The 19,890-nt window shown below is 38.2% G+C and overlaps 3 protein-coding genes across 9 annotated transcripts in view; 2 read left to right on the top strand and 1 right to left on the bottom strand.

The window, feature by feature from the left end:
• The window catches only part of myripb (myosin VIIA and Rab interacting protein b), an 85,568-nt gene extending 82,796 nt beyond the window's left edge, over positions 1 to 2,772 (top strand). For all 6 annotated transcript variants that reach the window (XM_067486700.1, XM_067486697.1, XM_067486695.1 and 3 more), the window contains one exon: positions 45 to 2,772. In XM_067486700.1, coding sequence (XP_067342801.1) covers positions 45 to 88 — 44 coding nt within the window. In that variant the 3' untranslated portion in view covers positions 89 to 2,772. The remainder of the gene's footprint in view (positions 1 to 44) is intronic.
• Positions 2,773 to 2,833: 61 nt separating this feature from the next.
• Positions 2,834 to 5,066, bottom strand: prlh2 (prolactin releasing hormone 2). Its single transcript, XM_067486702.1, has 3 exons — positions 4,908 to 5,066; positions 4,202 to 4,387; positions 2,834 to 3,226 (listed from the first exon to the last, which is right to left on the bottom strand). The coding sequence occupies exons 2-3, from the start codon at positions 4,362 to 4,364 to the stop codon at positions 3,021 to 3,023; spliced, it is 369 nt and encodes a 122-aa protein (XP_067342803.1). The 5' UTR covers positions 4,365 to 4,387; positions 4,908 to 5,066; the 3' UTR covers positions 2,834 to 3,020.
• A 2,856-nt stretch (positions 5,067 to 7,922) lies between these two features.
• On the top strand, positions 7,923 to 19,790 carry shrprbck1r (sharpin and rbck1 related). Of its 2 annotated transcripts, XM_067486761.1 has the most exons (14): positions 7,923 to 8,648; positions 10,106 to 10,280; positions 11,174 to 11,251; positions 11,418 to 11,559; positions 11,666 to 11,756; positions 11,879 to 12,200; positions 13,131 to 13,231; positions 13,465 to 13,635; positions 16,228 to 16,388; positions 16,602 to 16,713; positions 16,945 to 17,124; positions 17,263 to 17,361; positions 17,711 to 17,854; positions 18,010 to 19,790. In XM_067486761.1, the coding sequence occupies exons 1-14, from the start codon at positions 8,382 to 8,384 to the stop codon at positions 18,088 to 18,090; spliced, it is 2,124 nt and encodes a 707-aa protein (XP_067342862.1). In that variant the 5' UTR covers positions 7,923 to 8,381; the 3' UTR covers positions 18,091 to 19,790. The 2 variants fall into 2 exon arrangements, with proteins under 2 accessions (XP_067342862.1, XP_067342863.1); XM_067486762.1 differs by lacking the exon at positions 10,106 to 10,280 and having other exon boundaries at positions 8,593 to 8,648.
• Positions 19,791 to 19,890: the final 100 nt, after the last annotated feature.

The following is a 19,890-nucleotide window of genomic DNA, read 5'->3' as shown; positions in this document are numbered from 1 at the left end:
TGCTTAATGCAATTTATTTATTCCTTATCCATTTTGCATTTCAGAAAAGTTGGAGCCAGAGCAGCAGGTGAAAGTGTTACGGCCATAATAACAGTCAGCAGCACAACATGTCCCTCAGGGACAGAGGGGCCCCTCTCATCCAGTGCCTTGACCCAGCGTCCATCTCCAGCTCCAGGACAAGCAGGGGCTAAAACCTGCCCTTTGTGACCCGCCAAGCACGGTACCATGTCAGTCACACACCTCATAGGACTGACTCTTTTCCCTTTTTCCACTTTATCGGCCACATTCTCCTCCTCACCATGCACATAATCCGTCAAGCAGAGATGGTTCGACAGTCAGTGTATCTGCCTTAAAAATCTGCAAACGCTCCTCAATCGAACTTCTAAAGAACATCTGTATATACAAAAAATATAAACCTCTCATTTCCTTTTTCTATCTGTTTGAGTATTGTGATTCAATGTACAATGAAGGTGTGAAAAAAATAATTGGTGAACTTCTCTGTGATTGCCATGTTTTATACATCTCCTTTCTCACCAAATGAAATGTCATGATGAATTTTTTCATATTGTAAGCCCCTTCAGAGCTTTCCTGTATGAATGTTGGTTTTCGCTCACACATCCATCAGATGTTAATCCTTATTTTGGGGATGATTGTAATTCCTTTGACATTTAAAAAAATGAATGCACTTATGAGAAAATTTTGTTCAAATAATATTGGAGCTAAAATATTTTTGTTGTTTACAGACACTAAATTTGCTATTATGCTAGAAAATGAACCCAAGGCATATTAGAGAAATATGTCATTTTTGTTCAAAAGCCCAAAAACAAACTAATTAAAAGAAGATTTCACCATTTTATAGAAATTTGCGTTCTTGCTGGGGGGTAACTCAGTACAATCTGTCTGCTAAACATGCAGAAACAACTGAACAGTGGTTACCTAGGCCTACTAAAAAAACTGGAAAAAGAGGTACAAGTTGACCCCTTTGACATTTTACTTTGTTCTCACAATGTCATTGGAAAAATTACAGGTTAATAAAAATATTGTTTACAGCCACTCTGTTTTCAGCCTTTAAGCTAAGCAGGAATTAGCTTCAAATTCAGTGTACAGACTTGAGATTTGTCTTCTCATATACCTTTTGCCAAGAAAGCAAATAAATGTAATTCCCAAATCATTGAACTATTCCTTGACGAAATGCCAACTGTAATGATGTATTCCCAGGAAAGTGCTCTCCCTTTTATTTAGGATATGCTTATAAGAACTGTTATGTACACACACTACAGGCTGCGGAAGATGTGTGCTTTTGTTGACAAGAGGGGGGAAAAAATAGGTTTGAGAAAGGCTGAATGTCAAACCCAGATTGAGTTCAACATAAACCTCAATAGGTCTGAAATTTATCTCTGATCTGGTCATTTTTTTTACATTTCTTTTTTCAGACGAAAGTAATTTTCTTCTACTTTGTCATTTTTTCATTTACTTAAAACTTTGTGGCCTTTTCTTTGAACAAAAAGGTTTGCTGGGTCATGTCTGAACTTGCTTTCTTGTTGCGTTGAGAAAATCTAGATTTTTACATAATGAAGTCTAATGGGCGGTATGAAAAATGCCATGAAACTATGATTTTGTTACAAGCAATTTATTTTTGTACTTGCCGAACATTTGTATGCAATATCACTAAAATGAGTACTATTGCAAATTAAAGGTTTTATTCTGTCCTCAAAGGAGCCCTCCTCAGTCAGTGCTATCGGACTCTCTCATGTGTGATGACTCAAAGTGCTTTCAGTGTACGTCTGCATTTACCATTAGATATTCTGCCAGTAATGATGATGGTAAATGCTGCAAAAACACAGTTGACAACAGGCATTTTTGGAACAGCTAGTAAAATTCATAGTGTTTGTCCTTAAACACTAGATTTGAGAATATTGCCTTTCATATTTTGGGTTCTTTTGCTTTTAATCAGTCACCACTTACATTAGTTAGAATATCACCTAGCCACACACTTTCCGTTTTTTGCTTTAGCTTCAGCTTAAGAGCAGGGTTGGATGTCCTGCTTGAACTAAAAGGTGTGATGATATAAATTATAAGAATGCTCTGCCCCTTCCAATAGTTAGTGACCTTTTTATCCCAGCCTTTCACATTGCACAGTGACCACACATTGACTTTATGTCAACTTTATTCTACAGAGGTGTCGATGTATAAAAGCATGTTTCTGGTTTTATCAATTTGATGTGAAATTTACCATGAGAAGCACAGCCACAAGGGTCCAATCATCAGTATCCTGTATTTTTTTAATGTAAAAAAAATAAACTATACTATCCCGTCAAAGGATTTGTTAATATATGTATATGTGTGAAAAGATCGCTATGATATAGAATAATGTGTGTGTTGCCCAATCATAGTTGACCGATCTTTCAGTGTTCAAGACTGTGTGTAATTGTGATGAGTTGTAAGCCTGGATTCACACAGTAAACATAATTTGCTACAGTTACTGTGACCCAGATACTCAGAAATGATGAGATTTGCACAGCTATAAACAATATAACTTTTGTTCCTGTTTAAATCCAGTGTGAATGACAATGAAGTGGCTCACTGTGCACAGCTCCACAGGCGGGCCTTTCACTTTTATGTGCAGTTGTTTGCAGTTGTTTGTTGCAATCCATATGACATGTTGGGCAAAAAAAATAATACCAAGCAAAAAACACAGATTCTCTATGTGCCACAGTACTCTGAGGAAAAAATGTATTATGAACTTAATAAACTTTGCCAACTTAAACCTTTCCCTCTTGAAGATTTTTTTTTTTTTGTTATTCATTAAATAAAGGAAGGGGATCAACGCATATAATCACAACATCCTTATTTATTAATCAATATAGAATACTTTTTTATATACAGATTACATTTGAAGATGGATTTTAATGAGGAACCCATCAATCAAGACCTCATGGCAGACACTAACGAGAAATACAGTTATGAGCTAGAATAAAAGAGTAAACAACAAGATACAAAATTAAGATGCTTATTTGTTGTCATGGTAACCAATCCCTGTCATCCTCATCCAGTACTTTCCCAAGGTTCTCCTTGTTTCTAAGGCTGTTGAGGAGCAGCTCCACCATCCTGACAACAGGCTGCATCCCACCGCTGCCCAGAGCCTCCACGCTGCTGTGTCTCTTCCCAAAGCGCCCAATGGGTCTCACCCCGCGTCCCACATACCAGAATGGGTCTATCTCTGGGCCTGGAAACCACACAAGAATTTATCATTTATCATTTTTAAAAATTTGTACATTATTAACAGGTCAGTCTCTGTTATAGATGTCACTTACATACAAGAGTGCATTAGGATTAAAAAACAGAATTAAATGACTTCATGACGATTTAATGTTAATATGTACACTTTGTAATACAAAAATAAATGTTGACATGAGACTGTAGACACAGCGTAATCAATCTATTTATTAAGTCAAACTCCAAAGTAATAGCAAATATATTTATTATTAACATCTCAAGTTTGATTAGTTTACATAGATTCTTGTCTTTTTTTTTCTCAGTTGCTTTGTTGTTTTAAGGAACTTCATGAGGAGAAACAATTTGTTGTTTCAATCATTTAAATGGGAGATACGTACTGCATTGATTATGTATGTACATAATGCAGTATATACATAATACGTATAAATGTAGTACAGTAACAAAAGATTCACTTTTGTGTGTTCAATCTGAGATACTAAATTCAAATCTTTATATATTGAGATGTATGTAAAACTACAAGTAAAGTTATTTTGCCAAATTAATAATGACAATAAATATATTTGTAAAAACTAAGCTGTGACAAGATAGCCACCTTAGGAAATTAGATACAGTAATTAAATGTGAGCTGTACTTCAAATTAACTATTTGTTTTCAGTTATATAAAGTTCAGTATTTATCTACCCGAGAGTCTTTGCACCCCACTAAAATCTCAGGTAGTTGTAGTAGTAGCCTAACTTTAGCAATAGTTTAGTAGTAAACACTAGTAAATAAATGCATATCGGACAAATATATGTGAATAATAGAGCGAAAGTAGAAGAAGAGACGCACAAATATTCATAGATGTCCTTCCTGTCCTCCACATATCTCTCCACACGCATTGACTGGTCAGATCTTCCTAACCAACTTTCAGGAAAACCTTGCAAGTTCTAATAAAGCTACAAATGTCGTGATAACAAAGTCTTACTTCTGTTGTCGACATTGTGAACAATGTGAAAGTCGTGCTCCACCGTGGTGCTGTGAGCGCTGCTGAAGCTGGACGAGAGGAGTAGGAGCAGCGCCAGAGCTGCGGGCAGCCAGCGGCTCGTCAGGACGCAGTGCCGGACATCAGCCGCTCTCCCGGGCAGCATGCTGTGTGGAGTCGCTGAAGGCACTAAGGAGACCGGAGGTAACATTATCAGTCGCTATTAGTGGGCGCTGAACATAAATGCTGAGGAAAAACAAGAAAGCTTACAGAAAGTTGAAATTGGTTTGATTAGAAGTAAAAAGATAAGTTTGAAAAAAATCTGATAAAATGGCTACAAATTTAACTTTGAATACCACAGAAAAACTAACACAGGAGATGGAAGAGTTAGAGATGAAAATTGAAATAGGATTAAGATTTACACTTGATGACAAAACAGACAAAACTCATACAGGTATTAATAAAGCTCATTATGAATGTCATGTTTGCCACTGTAAATAGGTTACCTAAAGAAATATCTTAAGATATTCTCTCATAGTAGTTCACTCTATAATAATGTGGTCACAGTTGTGTTAGAGTAAACACAAATCCACCTGGAGTGTCTAAATATTATAAAATAACAGTCTAAACGCAGGATTTATAAGACCCTCATCATTTTGCTTTTAATGGTCCCTTTGTCTATTTATAATCCAAAATAGCAGCTCCTTACCCTGGACTTTGGTTGCAGGCTGAAGCCAGTTGGCAGAGGTCTCAAGTCGTTATTGTTTTAGCAGGTGTGCTCCAGCTTATATATCCATGCTGCTCATGAGGTTGTTGGATGATGAATCAAGAACGTCATGTCACACACAGTGATCCCAGACTAGATGATGCATCACCCCGTCTCCCCCCATCTCCTCCCCCTCTTTAAGCAAGTTTTTTCCTTTAAGAAAGCAGGTCTGCTTTTGGAATTTTCCTGATGTCTGTCACGTAGCAGAGCAGTCCATCAGGGAAGTCAGTGACATGTGGACGACTTTAAATAAATGAACATGGGGAGACCCAGGAGCTCAAGTGAGACTGTCCGACAGTGACTTGGAGCTGTCGTGGGTGTGTTGATGGGCACTTCATCAATCAGCATGACTACCTCTTACAAAGGAGGACACAATGTGGGTTTTTTGTATTGAAAGTTCACATGACTCATTTACGAATTAAAAAGCAGCTGGAAAGGTAATATTTTATATCAGCAAAGCACAAAAGTAAACTGATCCAGGCATGAGTGAGAAGATCTTCAAATCAGTGCATATGTGCATAAAAATGTTTGGCACATCAAGTGCTTGCCAACAGCATAGGCAACATATATGCAGAGAGGTGACAGTGATGATTCACAAATGAGAGGCCAAGGCGTGGCGAACTTCACCAAGTCAGATCTTTTCCAGTTTAATGTAACCTTCAACATTTGGTGGTTTCATATTCTAAAATGTGAAGATTTGCTGATATTTTAAATGGTCGGAACAGAAATCTTACATTTTGATGGGTTAAAATGTGTGTTTAGCTGTCAATCTACTGTATAAAATGCAACAGAAATGAATGTTTTCAGAGCATAACATCCCTCATCACACCAAATATTACAAGGACATTGTTTTCCTATGTAGCACGTGACGCAACTGGATGAGTGTCCATGTGAGTGCGTTTGTGCTTCACCTTGAGGCAGCACTGAGATTGCATGATGCAGAGTATAGCTGCAATAATAAGATAAGATATCTACCTGAGGATGTGTAATCACACCACAGTGTAAAAACATCCATAAATAATAAAGCAAATTTGTCACACATAATTGTGTAAGGCTTGTTGCTGTCCAGAAAATGCATTTAGGAACAATTTACAGGATTGCTGGTGGTGTTAATAAATGAATTGTATGGACAAGTAAATCTAAAAAGAATACAGAACAATGTGCTCAGGTACTGACATTTGGTTTCTCCGTCTTGTACGTCAGACATTAACGTTTGATGTGTATAACCATGCACTATTCATATAGCTATTCTGGGCTTATTGGCCAGACCAATTTTTTTTTTTTTTTGTAAACCATTTGCAGTGCTACAGATTTTTCTTTCTATTTCTATACAGATAATTCGATCAGTATATTTGCAGCTTCTGGACATGCCCATGCATCAAACATGTTAATACAGTGCAATGCCTTTATATTTAATTCAAATGTTTTTGCGTGCTTATAGTCCTATAGGCCCCTAAATCATTATTCAACCAAACATAACTAAAAGCCCACCATTTCAATCAAAAGGAAAAGACTATAGTATTGACTAAGAAAGTATAATATGTGGTCTAAATCACAGTATACTATATTTGTTTTATTGCCTTACAATCCATGACCTATAGAGTGTGTGGGGTGGGATATTCATTTACCATGTTTGGTTTACTTCAGTTGGGAAGTCAACAGTGACATTTCATTAAAGGGTTTTCTGTCCATTCACAAAATGCACGTAGATTTCAATTTTACTGGTTCCTCAAAAATAAATGCTTCACAATAAGAAATACATTGGATTAGTATTTACAAGAATAGAGTGTTTTTATTTCTGAAGACTTGCAAAAAAAATTGAATTGATAGTTAAAATAAAGAAGAGCGCTAAGAAATTGTTTTTGAGGTAACACGATATCAACCTCTAGTGCTGGAGATTGTGTCTCCAGGCCCACCTGGATCATGTTAGTTTTATATGTAATAATAGCTCAATGTAATTTAGCTCAATTTAATTTATTGTGCTGAGTCACATAACATGGGACAACTGAATAGACTTTGATAATATTATTGGTGTCATTTTCCAAAAACAGTCTGCTAAGGTAGACAATTTCATTTGCAAATTGTCTACCTAATTTGCCATAGTTATTTGCAAGAAGTTACTTTTAAAACAGCCAAACAATAAAAATAAATAATGTTGAGGAGAGAATGCATTTTAAATTTTGCAGTAGGTTTTCACATTGCATACGTAAGAAGATAAATAACCTCTAAGTCACTCTAAGTGCAAACAGAAAGGATTTTTGTTTTGTGATGGATACACATCAGTGTGGAAGTAATTCAAGCTTTTTCAAAGAATTTTACATTTCAGAAAAGATTGGTTAGCTTAAATGTTTCAACATAAAAATGCAGATGCATGCCAGATTATTAAATGCCACAAAACTAGGGGAAAACAAATTGTAATTAGTAAAAGTAATAGCACACTGCAAATTCACTTTCTTCAAAGCGGCTTTCAATTTTTAGTGGGCTTAAAATTTGAGCAGCAACATACATTAAAAACACTCTGACCCAATAGATACTGTTACACAACAAATCATATTTATTAATACATGTATATACAAGTAGAAATGTAATTTTTATCTACACTAATTTACAAAAATACAAAATAATTTATAAGATGATCAGCTTCTATTGCGTTGGTTTTATATTATTGAAGAATTACAACACAAAGCAGGTCATTATTATAAAGAAAAGAGCTTTTGTGTGGGATGCTTTGCTGCCCCTTTGTGGTCAGCAATGTGCACACACATATTATACGTAGATTTAAAGGGCTGCTACTGCACTGCATTGAAACCACAGACATTAAACATTTGTCTAAGGATCAGTAAAGCTGGCAAAACTTAAAAAAAATACCAGCTACCAGTGGAGCAAACCCAGCTCACCTGACGACGCAGCTAATAAAAGCTGCGAACTTCATAAATATTACAGCAGCCTACGTCACCCTACAAGTCGCGCATGCGCAATGCGAAAGTAAAGCGTACCCATTAACATTGGCAGCGATACGAACCTACTAATAAACTATTACAAGAACCTGGATGACAAGATTGGATGTAAAATCGCCAGCAGGAACCTTTATATTGATTCGGAGCTTTAAAGAAACACTAAATCTGCCCGAGACGGAGCTGTAACGAAAAGGAAAAAAGAGAAGTGAAACCTCTAGGCTGGGCCGTAGTTTTTGGAAGTCGCCTCAAAGTGTTTTTTGACTCTACGCACTTGCTTCCTGTTGTCAGGGAGACTATCAAATATCTACCACACAATGTGTATTACTAGAGAGATAATGTAGTTGAGAAGCTAATGCTACGACGTAGACGAAACGGGGGCAGGTGACTGCGTGGGACAGGAGATAAACAACCCAGTGAACCCCAGTGAGTGTTTGTTTTTCTACATGAGTCTGTTGGGAGGATGTCGCTGAGTACAGGCGGTTGGACCCACTCCCCGGGCCACACGCCGGATCAGTCCGCCAGCCACTATGGGGCCACGCAGTCACAGCTTGGGTGCCAAACCGTCCTCATGTCGGTCCGGGTGTCGGTGTGCCATTCGGGGATTCGGCCGTTGTGTCTTCCGGGAGCAGCCGACGATTCACTACGCCTTCAGCTCGGCATGAACCCGGGGAAATCCGGGGAATTCCGACTGTCGCTGCAGGACAGCGGCGGGACTGGTCGGAGTATGGTGAGTTCACAGCAGCAAGAGGTTTTATTAATGCAGGCTGTGGCTCCAAAATTTATAGTTCAATAATTTAACTGTCGGCGTACCGTGTAAAAATATGGTGGCATATTTACCCGTACTTCCTTTTAAGTTGCACTACCTGACGGTGGTTCTGATACTTTATGATTTGTGACCAGGGCAGGATCAAACTGCTGGCAGACCCCTGGGCAAAAAGGAACCGTGGACCCCTACTGATCCTTTACACTTCTATTGTACTGTTACCTCTTTAGTCTCTCATCTGTTAGCATCCCAAAACAAAGCAGACAACCTGATCTGTTTTGTTTTATTTAGCACGCATTTAGTAAGTGAGAGTAAGTTTGACGCAGAGCCTCAATACAAGACAAGTCTTCAAAGTTGTTCAATATTTTAAATATGAATATTTTAGAGTCATGAAGGGCCAAACTTTTAAGTATCTAACAAAATATCAAAGAAGACTAAAAAGTAATATAAAATAATAAAATTTTTACTCAGCTAACTAGTACTTTGGCCCTTTGAACCTTAGGATCCCTTCAATGCGAGATAGAAGTTAGAAGTCACTGACCAAGACGACAACGGGTTAGAGTGCTGATTTTACAAGAAGGCAACCTTAAGTTTGATTTGTACTTATGTGTCGACTCTATGCTGTAGATCTGGCATAAGAACTACGTAGCCGCAGACCCTACACAGGACCTCTATGTTGTACCCCCCCCCAGAAATGAAAATACATTTTGTGGCGATGTGGACTGCAACAACTGCGATTGGTCCACTCGGTTCCTCTCCCTCCATTGGTTTATTGGTCATACGGACAATCTTCTCCGAAGGGTTTTCCCTTTCCTGCCTCTCATTAATTTTAGTAAAAATAAGTGTTGATCAAAATCTGTTAGCTCAAACTTAACATTATGTGCTTAGTATCAGTCAATATCAAAACTCAGGAGAAGCTCAACACATTGGCAGAGAAATCCCACTGCCAACTACCAGTTTGGCAGCGTAATTGCAGCTTGACAAAGACACACCAACACATAGGTTTTATGGTCACATGTGGTTTGTTGCATGGGTATAAATTAACCTTAAAGAGGAGGTTAGAGTGTTCATATTTAGGCTACTAGAAACATAAATGAAAGGATCACATAATGTGCTATCAAATCTTAATATTGGTCACTGGTTAAATGGCAGTTAAATGGCAATGTCCTACTTTTTGAAGGCTGTACTTTATGGTACTGCTGACTTGTATCGCTCTTCATTATATTTTTTTTCGTATGCGGTCTATACTTGTTATAAACAGGGACAGCTTTAGAAACATTTCTGAATATGAATTTGAGATTGACTTTGTTGCATGTAACTAAGTACTGTATGATTCATTAGTATAACATAACCTATGATTCATTTCCTCTGCAGTTCTTCCTACCTCATCACCTCTCATTTTTACTTTCTCATTATTCCAGACCATAGCTGAATATGATTTGAGGACAGTAAACTATGAAGTCAAGTCACCAAATTGTCATGAGCTGAGTTTGGTAGCACCTCCACATGACCGTATCAGCTTCAACTTTCCCAGCGAGAAGGAGGCCCATGAGTGGGCTACTGTGTTAATGTCATCACTGAGAGAAGCACACAGAGGTCAGCCAAACACTTTACTAAATACTCATATTTCTGTTGGACATCAGCCACAGAAGAGAGATGGGGTGGGGGGTAGGGGGTTGTGTAGTTGTTTATGTATTTAAACAAAGGAGCTTTTCACTGGCCTGGTTGATGCTTGGAAACATAACCAGCGTCAGATCTCAACCACTGCAACCAAAATTCCTATTGTGACATCAGAGGGAATTTGATTTAATGTAACATTTTTAACCCTTACATATGTACATAAAGTAAAGAAAGTGAAAATCTTAGAGTTTAAATATACATGTAGAAGGATAAAACTAGCAATTAACCAGGTTCTGTTATCTCTTTGGGCTGAGATGATAATATTTACTGACCATTGTACACTTTCCAGCTTTGGATGACTGAAGAAGTCAGCAGCTGTAGCTGTAACCCAATCCCATGCACACATTTTTCAGCTATCTTAATATAGCTGAAAATGCTGATACAAGAACCTTCCCTGGGAATCTCCCTTTGTAAACAGACCAGGCTTAACCAGCTGGGACCTTCAGAAAGAGACTTAGAATGGGGATAAAGGACTACATGTCTTTGTTGGTCAGGCATCATTGTACGATACTCCAGGAAGATGTAAAGAGTTGTGTGTGTGTTGGGGGGGGGGGGAAGAAGATAGATAAGCAGAATAATCACTGTAGCCTTTGGTAAGGTACAGTGCTTAGTACCCCTGTCCCATTCAGATCAGTAAGTTTGTGTTTGTGTCAAAACCAGTCTCTATTTCTGCGAGATCTTATGATTTCAATCTACCATTCCTCAAAAAAAAACGTCTCTTGTATAATATGGAAAAGTGGAACATTAGTCAGTTTGTCTGTTTTCTAGCTAAATCTTTCTTTATGGTTTTCAACATTTGTCATTGGCAGTTGCACCTCAGCATGATGGCCCACACCAGCCTCTGGATGGTCTTCATCTTCAGAACACATTAGCCTTGCAACAAACAGGTATGTACACTGAATATCTTCCTGATTATTATTATCTGATGTTTATATGAGATTTTACTATTCTCTCATTAACCCATTCTTTCACTAATGTGCACTTTCCTTGCTTGCTGTTTGTGGGCCTGGCTGCGTTTCCAAATGCATGTCTCATGTATGTATCCATCTGTAGAAGACACCTGCATAGAGTTATCCCGAGCTATAGAAGCAGGTGACATGCAGTCTGCTTCTGTTTTTGCTGCTGCCCTTGCCCGACAACATGCTGCGCTGAAGATTCAGCCCTCTGCCAGAGACAATGAAGAAACAGAAATCAGGTAGGGATATGGTTATTTAACATGATTTATCATTTAAAAATATGATTCGTGGTCACTGATAGAGAGTTGAATTTCCTTTTTAAATTGTATTAACATTTTTTTACAGTTTGGCTGTTGTAGTTGAAGATTCTTCCTCATCCTGTTGTGTCACTGTAAAAGTTTTCCAGCATATGACTACTGCAGCACTGAAACAGCAGGTTAGTCTGAGGTCTCTCCCCCTAATCCATTCTCTTTTTTTCTTTAATTTGTTGTCTTCTTTTTTTTTTTGGTGTCTCTACCATTCTGTCTTGGTGATTTCTTTACTTTTCTGCCTCCTCAGATGTTTCTAGAATATGGCTTTCACCCACGGGTGCAGCGCTGGGTGATTGGGCAGTGCTTATGCACTGACCAGCGCACTCTGGCCTCATATGGCGTGCGGCAGGATGGTGACACAGCCTTCTTGTACCTCCTTACAGCACGTCATGCTCGATTGACGCGCCAAGTCCTGCAATGGGACCAGGAAAGTGCACTTCTCCTCAGTCCTCCATCGCTGTCACTCCCCAGCCCTCACCTTTCGGCTACCTCTTCAAATGGCTCTACATCTCAGGACCAGAGACCTTATACCACCCTGCCTCCTAAACTTTACAACAGAAACAACACTGGTGTGTGGGCATTATTTTGGGGTTTGTTACATTGGTTCATGTCATAAGTGAAGTGCTTTGATTTTTGTATTTCAAGGAGAACATATGAGATCTCATCTGTTTATTGGTGCCTCAGACAAAAAAATCGTTGAGATTCTATTTTAATTTGTTTTTACTTTAACAGTTTGCAAAGACCTGCAGTTGACTTGACTTGATAAAAATCACAGTTTCATCTAATACATAACTGAGGTGTCAGAGTTATGTGTTAAGTAGATAGATGCAATGGAAGAACTAAATGTTTCTTGTAACTATGTGAGCCCTCAGGAAATTTGTCTGACATTTGCAGAGCAACTTTACAACACTTGTTGTAAAGTTGGTGCTTTGTGTGAGAAATCTGATGCTGCAACAATACCAGTAGATATCAATCCACTCAGCACAGCAACCCCACTAAATTGAAGGCCTTGTTAAGAAGAATACTGTGTGGTCCTGTGTATATACAGTCTCTATGTTATGCTAGTCTGACCTTTTAACAAAACAAGTTCATTTCAACCAAAACTAAATGCTGCAGGTTAAGAATAAGCTTCTTGGTGTAGCTGTACTTTGCGGCTATAATATAACTGCACAGTTATTGAAAATATAATAATCAACCAATTTTAATGTTTTTAGCCAACTATTTGGCTTGGTTAAGCAAACAATAATACTCTACATAAAAATGAGTATTCTCTAAAATGAGTATTACATTTTGCAACAACAAAAAAGCTCTATTTATTTTAGATCTTTTTTTATTCTGAATACACATACGAGTTTGATGATAGGAGAATTTACATTTGCATTCAGTACACGTATCAAATATTGTGTAACAGATACAAAGGAATTCATACACAAGTACAATAGGTACAGACAAGCCTGCAGATGTTACTGGTTGCTTATTACATTTTCCCCTTGTTTCAGGTGGGTCAGAGACATCAGTCAGATCAAAGATCAAAGATGTCATCAACCTAGAGATGCCACAACTCGATCAAGCACTGAGCCCCAAAACAGCTTCCTCCCAGGTAATACACAGTAACAGTTCTGGTGTTTTTGTAACTGTGTGTTTGAATGCTTCTTCATTCATGCACTATTCAAAATTTGCAGTGCTTTTAATCAAAGTGCTGTTTGTTAAGCCATGAAGTGTATGTAGTACTGATAAAATATTAAAAAACACATACTGAAAGATAAATAGAAAGGGTAATAAATAATCTAGCTAATTGAATTTGTAGATTGAAAGTGCAAATCTATGTTTCAGGGCTGGTCATGCCCCTCTTGCACTTACATTAACAAACCAACTCGACCGGGCTGTGAGATCTGTAGTACAAATCGACCTGAAAATTATGTCATCCCTGGGGGATATCGACCCGATGCACTGGAGCTCAGGCGGATCCAACAGGAAAAGGAGGCTATCAGGCAGTACCAGCAGGTTTGTAAAATACACTCAGTGTCTATGCTATGCACTGACAGACTACATGTTCATTCATGCACCTGTATGCATGCAACAACAATTTGCTTCATCCATATAAAAAACCTTATTTCGGTATATACCCTTCAGGATTGAGAAATAACAGTGCAGACACGTAGCAATATAGTGATATTACATAGAAATAATATTTTCCAAATTATATTATTTAGTAGTAGACAAAAACAGGGTCTCAAATTGGACAAAATACTGCCTATGAAATTGATTAGAAGGTTACATTTAAAGTCAAACTTGCAGGCTCTCCCAGGTTGACTCTCTTCTCTTCTGTCTCTGTTTTTTTGAAGGAGAAAGGGAGAAGAGAGGTGCTGAGGAGTGCTGGGGCTCAAAACAACTCACTCGTGTTTAACCTGGACCAGGACTACTGAACACACATAAGCACAGGCATACACACTCCCTTCATGTTTATTTTTCATTAACAGTTTGAACTTGTATCACAATTTTTGCTGCACTCAGAAAAAACACTTCAATTTTTCTTATATAGAAAAGTCATTATGCTCAATCCTATGTGTGTATGCACATCTGCATATATGGTTGAACTGAAAACATGATTGTGTTATTTCTGTCTTGAAGTTGAATGTAGGTTAACAAACTCATTTGAGATGCACTGATCCAAAGAACCCTTTATAGTGTTATTTTTGCCTGGTGTTGCTAAAATAAACATAATTGGTGGTGGTGTAGGTGCATCAGGTGCTTTAGTCTTTAGCATAATATCCTAAAATAAAGAATATTTGAAAACAGTTGATTATACATTTATCTATTAGGGGTGTAACAGTTCCAAACCCAGGCCAAAATCACGACACGAACTTCAACAATCTCCTATTACAGTTCTGGAAGATGAAAACAGAATGCAATGATTAGCAAATCTGATCAACCCATATTTTATTCACAGTAGAACATAAACAACATATCAGATGTTGAAACTGAGACATTTTATCATTTCATGGAAAATATTAGCTAATTTTGAATGTTAAGGCAGCAACACATCTCAAAACAAATTGGAAGAGGGGCAACATAGGGGTAGAAAAGTAAATGCCACAAATCAAAAACAAATGGAGGAGCATTATATATAAAGGAGTATTTCAGAGAGGCAGAGCCACTTGAATGTAAAGACGGACAGAGGTTTACCAATCTGTGGGAAACTGTGCCAAAAATTGTGGAAGGATTTCACAAAAATGTTCCTCAAGGTAAAATGACAAAGACCTTTAAGATCCCTCCATGTACTATATGTAGTATCATCAAAAGGTTCAGAGAATCAGGAAGAATCTCAAGGCCAAAGGTCAAAACTGGATCTGTGTGATCTTCAGCCCCTCACGCAGCACTGGGTTAAAAACAGGCATGATTCTCTACTGGACATCACTGCATGGGCTCAAGAACACTTCCAGCAATCACTGTCTGTAAACACAGTTCATTGTGCAATCCACAAATGTAAGTTAAAGTTGTATCACAGGAAGAAGCCATAAGTGAACACGATTGAGAAACGGAGCCGTGTTCTCTGGGCCAAAGCTCATTTAAAATGGTCTGAAGCAAAATGGAAAACTGTTCTATGGTCAGATTAATCAAAATTTGAAATTCTTTCTGGAAACCATGGATGGTCTGTTCTGAAGAGGAGAGGGAGCATCCAGGTTGTTATCAGCGGAGAGTTCAAAAGCCTGCATCTCTGATAGTATGAGGGTGCATTAGTGCCTATGGTGTGCGCAGCTTACACTTCTGGAAAGGAACCATCAATGCTGAAAAGTACATCGAGGCAGTCGAGCAGCTAAGAATAAATGCAGCCGGGCAGCTGAGCTAGCTGCTCTGTTAATTAGTAACAACATGTAACTTAACAAGATTTTGTAAAACTTGTAGGCACAGTGTGTGCTACAAGTCATACAGGAGCAGTACAAAGTCTAGGTCATTTGTGGTTTGCTCATAGCCAAGTAGCCTAAAGTGGTTTCAGTTATTGGTTATTTAAAAAATAATAATAATTGCGCTTTACCATGGATTTGGATAATTGTTACATCTCTAATAGCTATGGTGAACAGAGGAGCCTGACCAATTCTGCACATCTGAGGCCATTGTTGACATTTAACCTTAATGTGATGAGTTTATGTCACATAAAATTATAATGACCTTGTTTGCCCCTGATGAAAATTGTTTTGTTTGGGCTTTAATGACAAGACTACAAATTATTTATTTTTTCCTTTTGTATGAACCACCTTGCTGGATTGTCATGAACACTGTTGACTTTTAACATTGAGTAGATGTTTAATGTAATAAAATTAGGCAGTTGTTGCCACTAAATTGAATGTTTTACCCTAGTTGTTAATTTTGTACTTATTGTATACACTGTGTGAATCAGAAAAAAATAAAATGTTTACACCCAACATGTGTCTACATGTGTAAACAATGTACATGGGAGATGGTGAAAGACTGCAGATTTAGCCCACAATTTGGATAAAATACCAATCTCATTGTGCTCTTGTAACACAAACTTGAAAGAAGTGGTTTGTGTAATATTATATTTTACCCTCCCAACAACACCACCCCTTGTCTTAGGCAAAGGAAGAGGAGCGCAAGGAAAATTTTGCACGCCTGGTGATGATTGATGGTCAAGACCTGGTGCCTAACCCAGAGCCTGTGGACTGCAGAATCTGCTATGTGGACCTGCAACCTGGAGAGGGTGTCCTACTAAGAGAGTGTCTCCACTGTTTCTGCAGGTAAGCTTTAGAACAGGTGGAAATGTGGCATCATGTCAGGGGAAAGACAGGACTTGAAGAAAAAGCAGTTGTGTAGCTCAGAGATCGGCTTCACATCTCCTGCTGTTAGAATGTCGAATGAGTGATTTTATCTTTTTAGCCTATTTGAATATCGTGAATGGCTCTTAGGATTCAGACATTTCCTTGACCCTGTTTGTCTGTGTAACTGCCCAGGGAGTGCTTACGCTCAGTCATCACGTGTAGTGAGGAGCCTGAGGTGTCCTGTCCCTACCGAGATGACACATACTGCTGTACTTGCTCCCTGCAAGAGAGAGAGATCAGAGCTGTGAGTTTCCCTAAGATCTTTTTCTTGTTACACCAACATAATATACAGTACAGTATTAACAGTTACGATTAGCACTCAAGCTGTTGGACTGCTTGCATAAAATCTCCCAGAATGCATAATGTTTAATTCCTTTTGTGTTCAGCTGGCTTTCTTGTCACTGTAGTTAGGATTATAACGTGGTAGCGGCATTTACTTGTCCTCCCCATATTCTTTCCCTTTTTTTCTTCGCAGCTGTTGCCAGCAGAGGAGTATGAGCGCTGGCTTCAGAGAAGTCTATCAGTGGCAGAGTCTCGATGTGAGGGCAGCTATCACTGTGCCACTCCAGACTGTCAAGGCTGGTGCGTGTATGAGGACACAGTCAATGTCTTCAACTGCCCCGTGTGTGGGAAGCACAACTGCCTGATTTGCAAGGTATAAAATATCTGGACCCACAAGCGGTATTTTATAAATTTCTGCTATATTTTATATGCTTCTACCTGGGGGTCTTTCACTGGGGCGAAATACACACATGAATTTCTCTACCTGTTTCTATTTTTCTTGTCTCTTCAGTCTATCCATGAGGGAATGAACTGTAAGCAATACCAGGATGATCTTGCAGCCCGTGCTATAAAAGACTCTGCTGCAAGGAGGACAACACATCTACTCAAGGTGAGCTATAAATTATGGATGTTGTCACAAAGGAAATGAAATATGTTTTGCTGTCTATTGCTGTTTTTGGAACTGGAAGGGCATCCGGCAAAAAAAACTGTGCCAAATCAACGTGGGGACTATGATCCGCTGTGGCGACCCTGAACGCACAGGATAAGCCGAAAGGACAAAAATAAATAAATAAATAATAATAAGAAGTAATATAGTAATGTATTAATATAGTAATATAATTTATCTATAGAATAGGGGATCCATGTCTTGCTTTCAAATATATCGTGTCTAGCAAAGATGGATGGCTCTGTGTTCTACATGCTTATGGACAAACACTCTCTTTTTGTGTCACAAATAGACTCTAGTGCAGTCAGGAGAGGCGATGCACTGTCCCCAGTGCAGCATCATCGTGCAGAAGCGGGATGGCTGTGATTGGCTGCGCTGCACTGTTTGTCACACGGAGATCTGTTGGGTTACCAGAGGGCCCCGCTGGGGACCACGGGTAAGAAATGTTTCTTTCTATCCTCATTTCGAATGTTGTTCCATATTTATCACCTTAACTACTACACCTTGTTAGAGAAGCAATATTATTTATTTAAATATGTGAGGTTTTCTCTTGAAGAGACTGAGTAGCTAGTACGTTTTATGCTTTCCAAGGGTCCCGGAGACACCAGTGGAGGATGTCGCTGCAATGTCAACAATCAGAAATGCCATCCTAAGTGTCAAAACTGCCACTGAGAACCTCCTGAGTGGTCAGAGTAAAGAAAGCCATGAGAAGAAGTGTGTGTGGGGGGTATTAAACTGACTGTGCAGGACTATAACAACTGGAAACATTGTCAGCAATATTCTAACAATCGCTTGTCCAAATAATCTGTGGCCTATGCCTTCAGGGTTATCCCAATGACAGGAATAACATGTTGACATTTTGCTCTGTCTCTCACAAACTGTTTTTTTTTTTTTTTAATAATTCACTGTTTGATTTAAATTATTACATTGCACTGTGATTAAGTGTGGTTAGAAGTACATGTAGCTGGAAAGGACTATTAATCCACTATTTTTTTAGTTTGGTGTCTTTTTGAAAATGACTTCACCCCCAAAGTAGCAATTCAGGTGTGTTGTTTTACATTTTGCCACTGACATACCACAATGCATTAAACTGAAGTGACCTTATTCTTGTGCAAAGAAGCTGTAACAGGGCATTTATGATGATATTTTCTGGGAAAAGCAATGAAATTCTGTTCTTAAGAAGCAATTTTCTACATTTAGATTGAGTGTAAAGGGTTATATACAGCTGGTACATTTTTGTGGTTGGGTGACGTGTGATTTTTCTCTTCTCGAAATAGTTTTAAAATAAGTATGTGTGAGATTTTTGGTGAGATTCTGCTGCTGCTTAGTTGTGTGGCCAGACTTCATTCTGTTAATCATTCGCATGCTTTTGTATTGAACAAAAGTGCAGTTCTCTCAATGGGTGCACAGGTCACCAAGGCAGAATCTGTGCTGTACCCCTGTCCGACTGAGTATTGAATGATGACATCACCAAATAAAGGCAGAGTGCATTGACTGTTAATCAACAGTCAACACTACTTCAGAAATATCTGTAAGAGAAGGCTGATGCTGATGCAAACATACTTTGCTCATATTCCTTTTAAGTTGTTCAAATATAATGTGGTGCACATGGATATGTTATAGTACACCGATCAGGCATAACATTATGACCACCTGTGCAATTTAATGCAATCCAATACAGTCTCTCTGCCATGAATTCTACTCTTACAAGGTTATAATTTTTCCGTTTTAGCGTTGAAACTGTCAGAAAGATAATAATTCTACTATGTCGTACAGGGATGCATTACAACAACACGTGGTTCTAATGTTTTGACCCCATGATTTATTTTAAATGTGGCTAAACATTGGAACCACCTTTTCTTATAATGCACTCTGGTATGACTTCTATAATAAATACATAGTAGAATAATCACCTTTCTGACAGTTTAAACCTAACAACTAAGAAATTATAACATTGTAAAAGTAGAATTTATGGTAGGGATGCTAAATTAATTTGCAAAGATTGCACAGGTGATCATAATGTTATGCTTGATTCAGTGTATACTTGTGACCTGTTTAAGCTGTGTGGAAGCTTTGGGTCTGTGATAATATCTGTGATATATATAATTTGAATTTGTAATTATAAGTTGATTTTTCACAATATAACCTAAGTAACTTAAATCGTAAAAAGAGTGAGTGCCCTCATCTAGCATCTTGTGTTTACCAGGAAAAAAAGATTAACTCCCAACACCAGACAATATCTTCAACCACACTACTGCCCCTCACTGACAAACCATATTAAAAGTATTCACTGTTTTTTGTGTTCAAATGTCAGCACTGTGTTGCAAAAGTACCATTGTGCCTTACTTATCAATAAATAACCTTTAAACACACTGATTCTAAAAGTGCCTTGTAATGTCTACTTGGACCTGAAAAGTGCTAAACTCATTGTGTGTTGCTATTACAAGTTTAGAAATTCTGCCCACTGTGGGT

This window comes from Channa argus, chromosome 19, assembly GCF_033026475.1.
Source record: "Channa argus isolate prfri chromosome 19, Channa argus male v1.0, whole genome shotgun sequence".
In the NCBI taxonomy this organism is placed as follows: Eukaryota; Metazoa; Chordata; class Actinopteri; order Anabantiformes; family Channidae; genus Channa; species Channa argus.
This window is presented reverse-complemented; position numbering and strand designations above follow the sequence as displayed.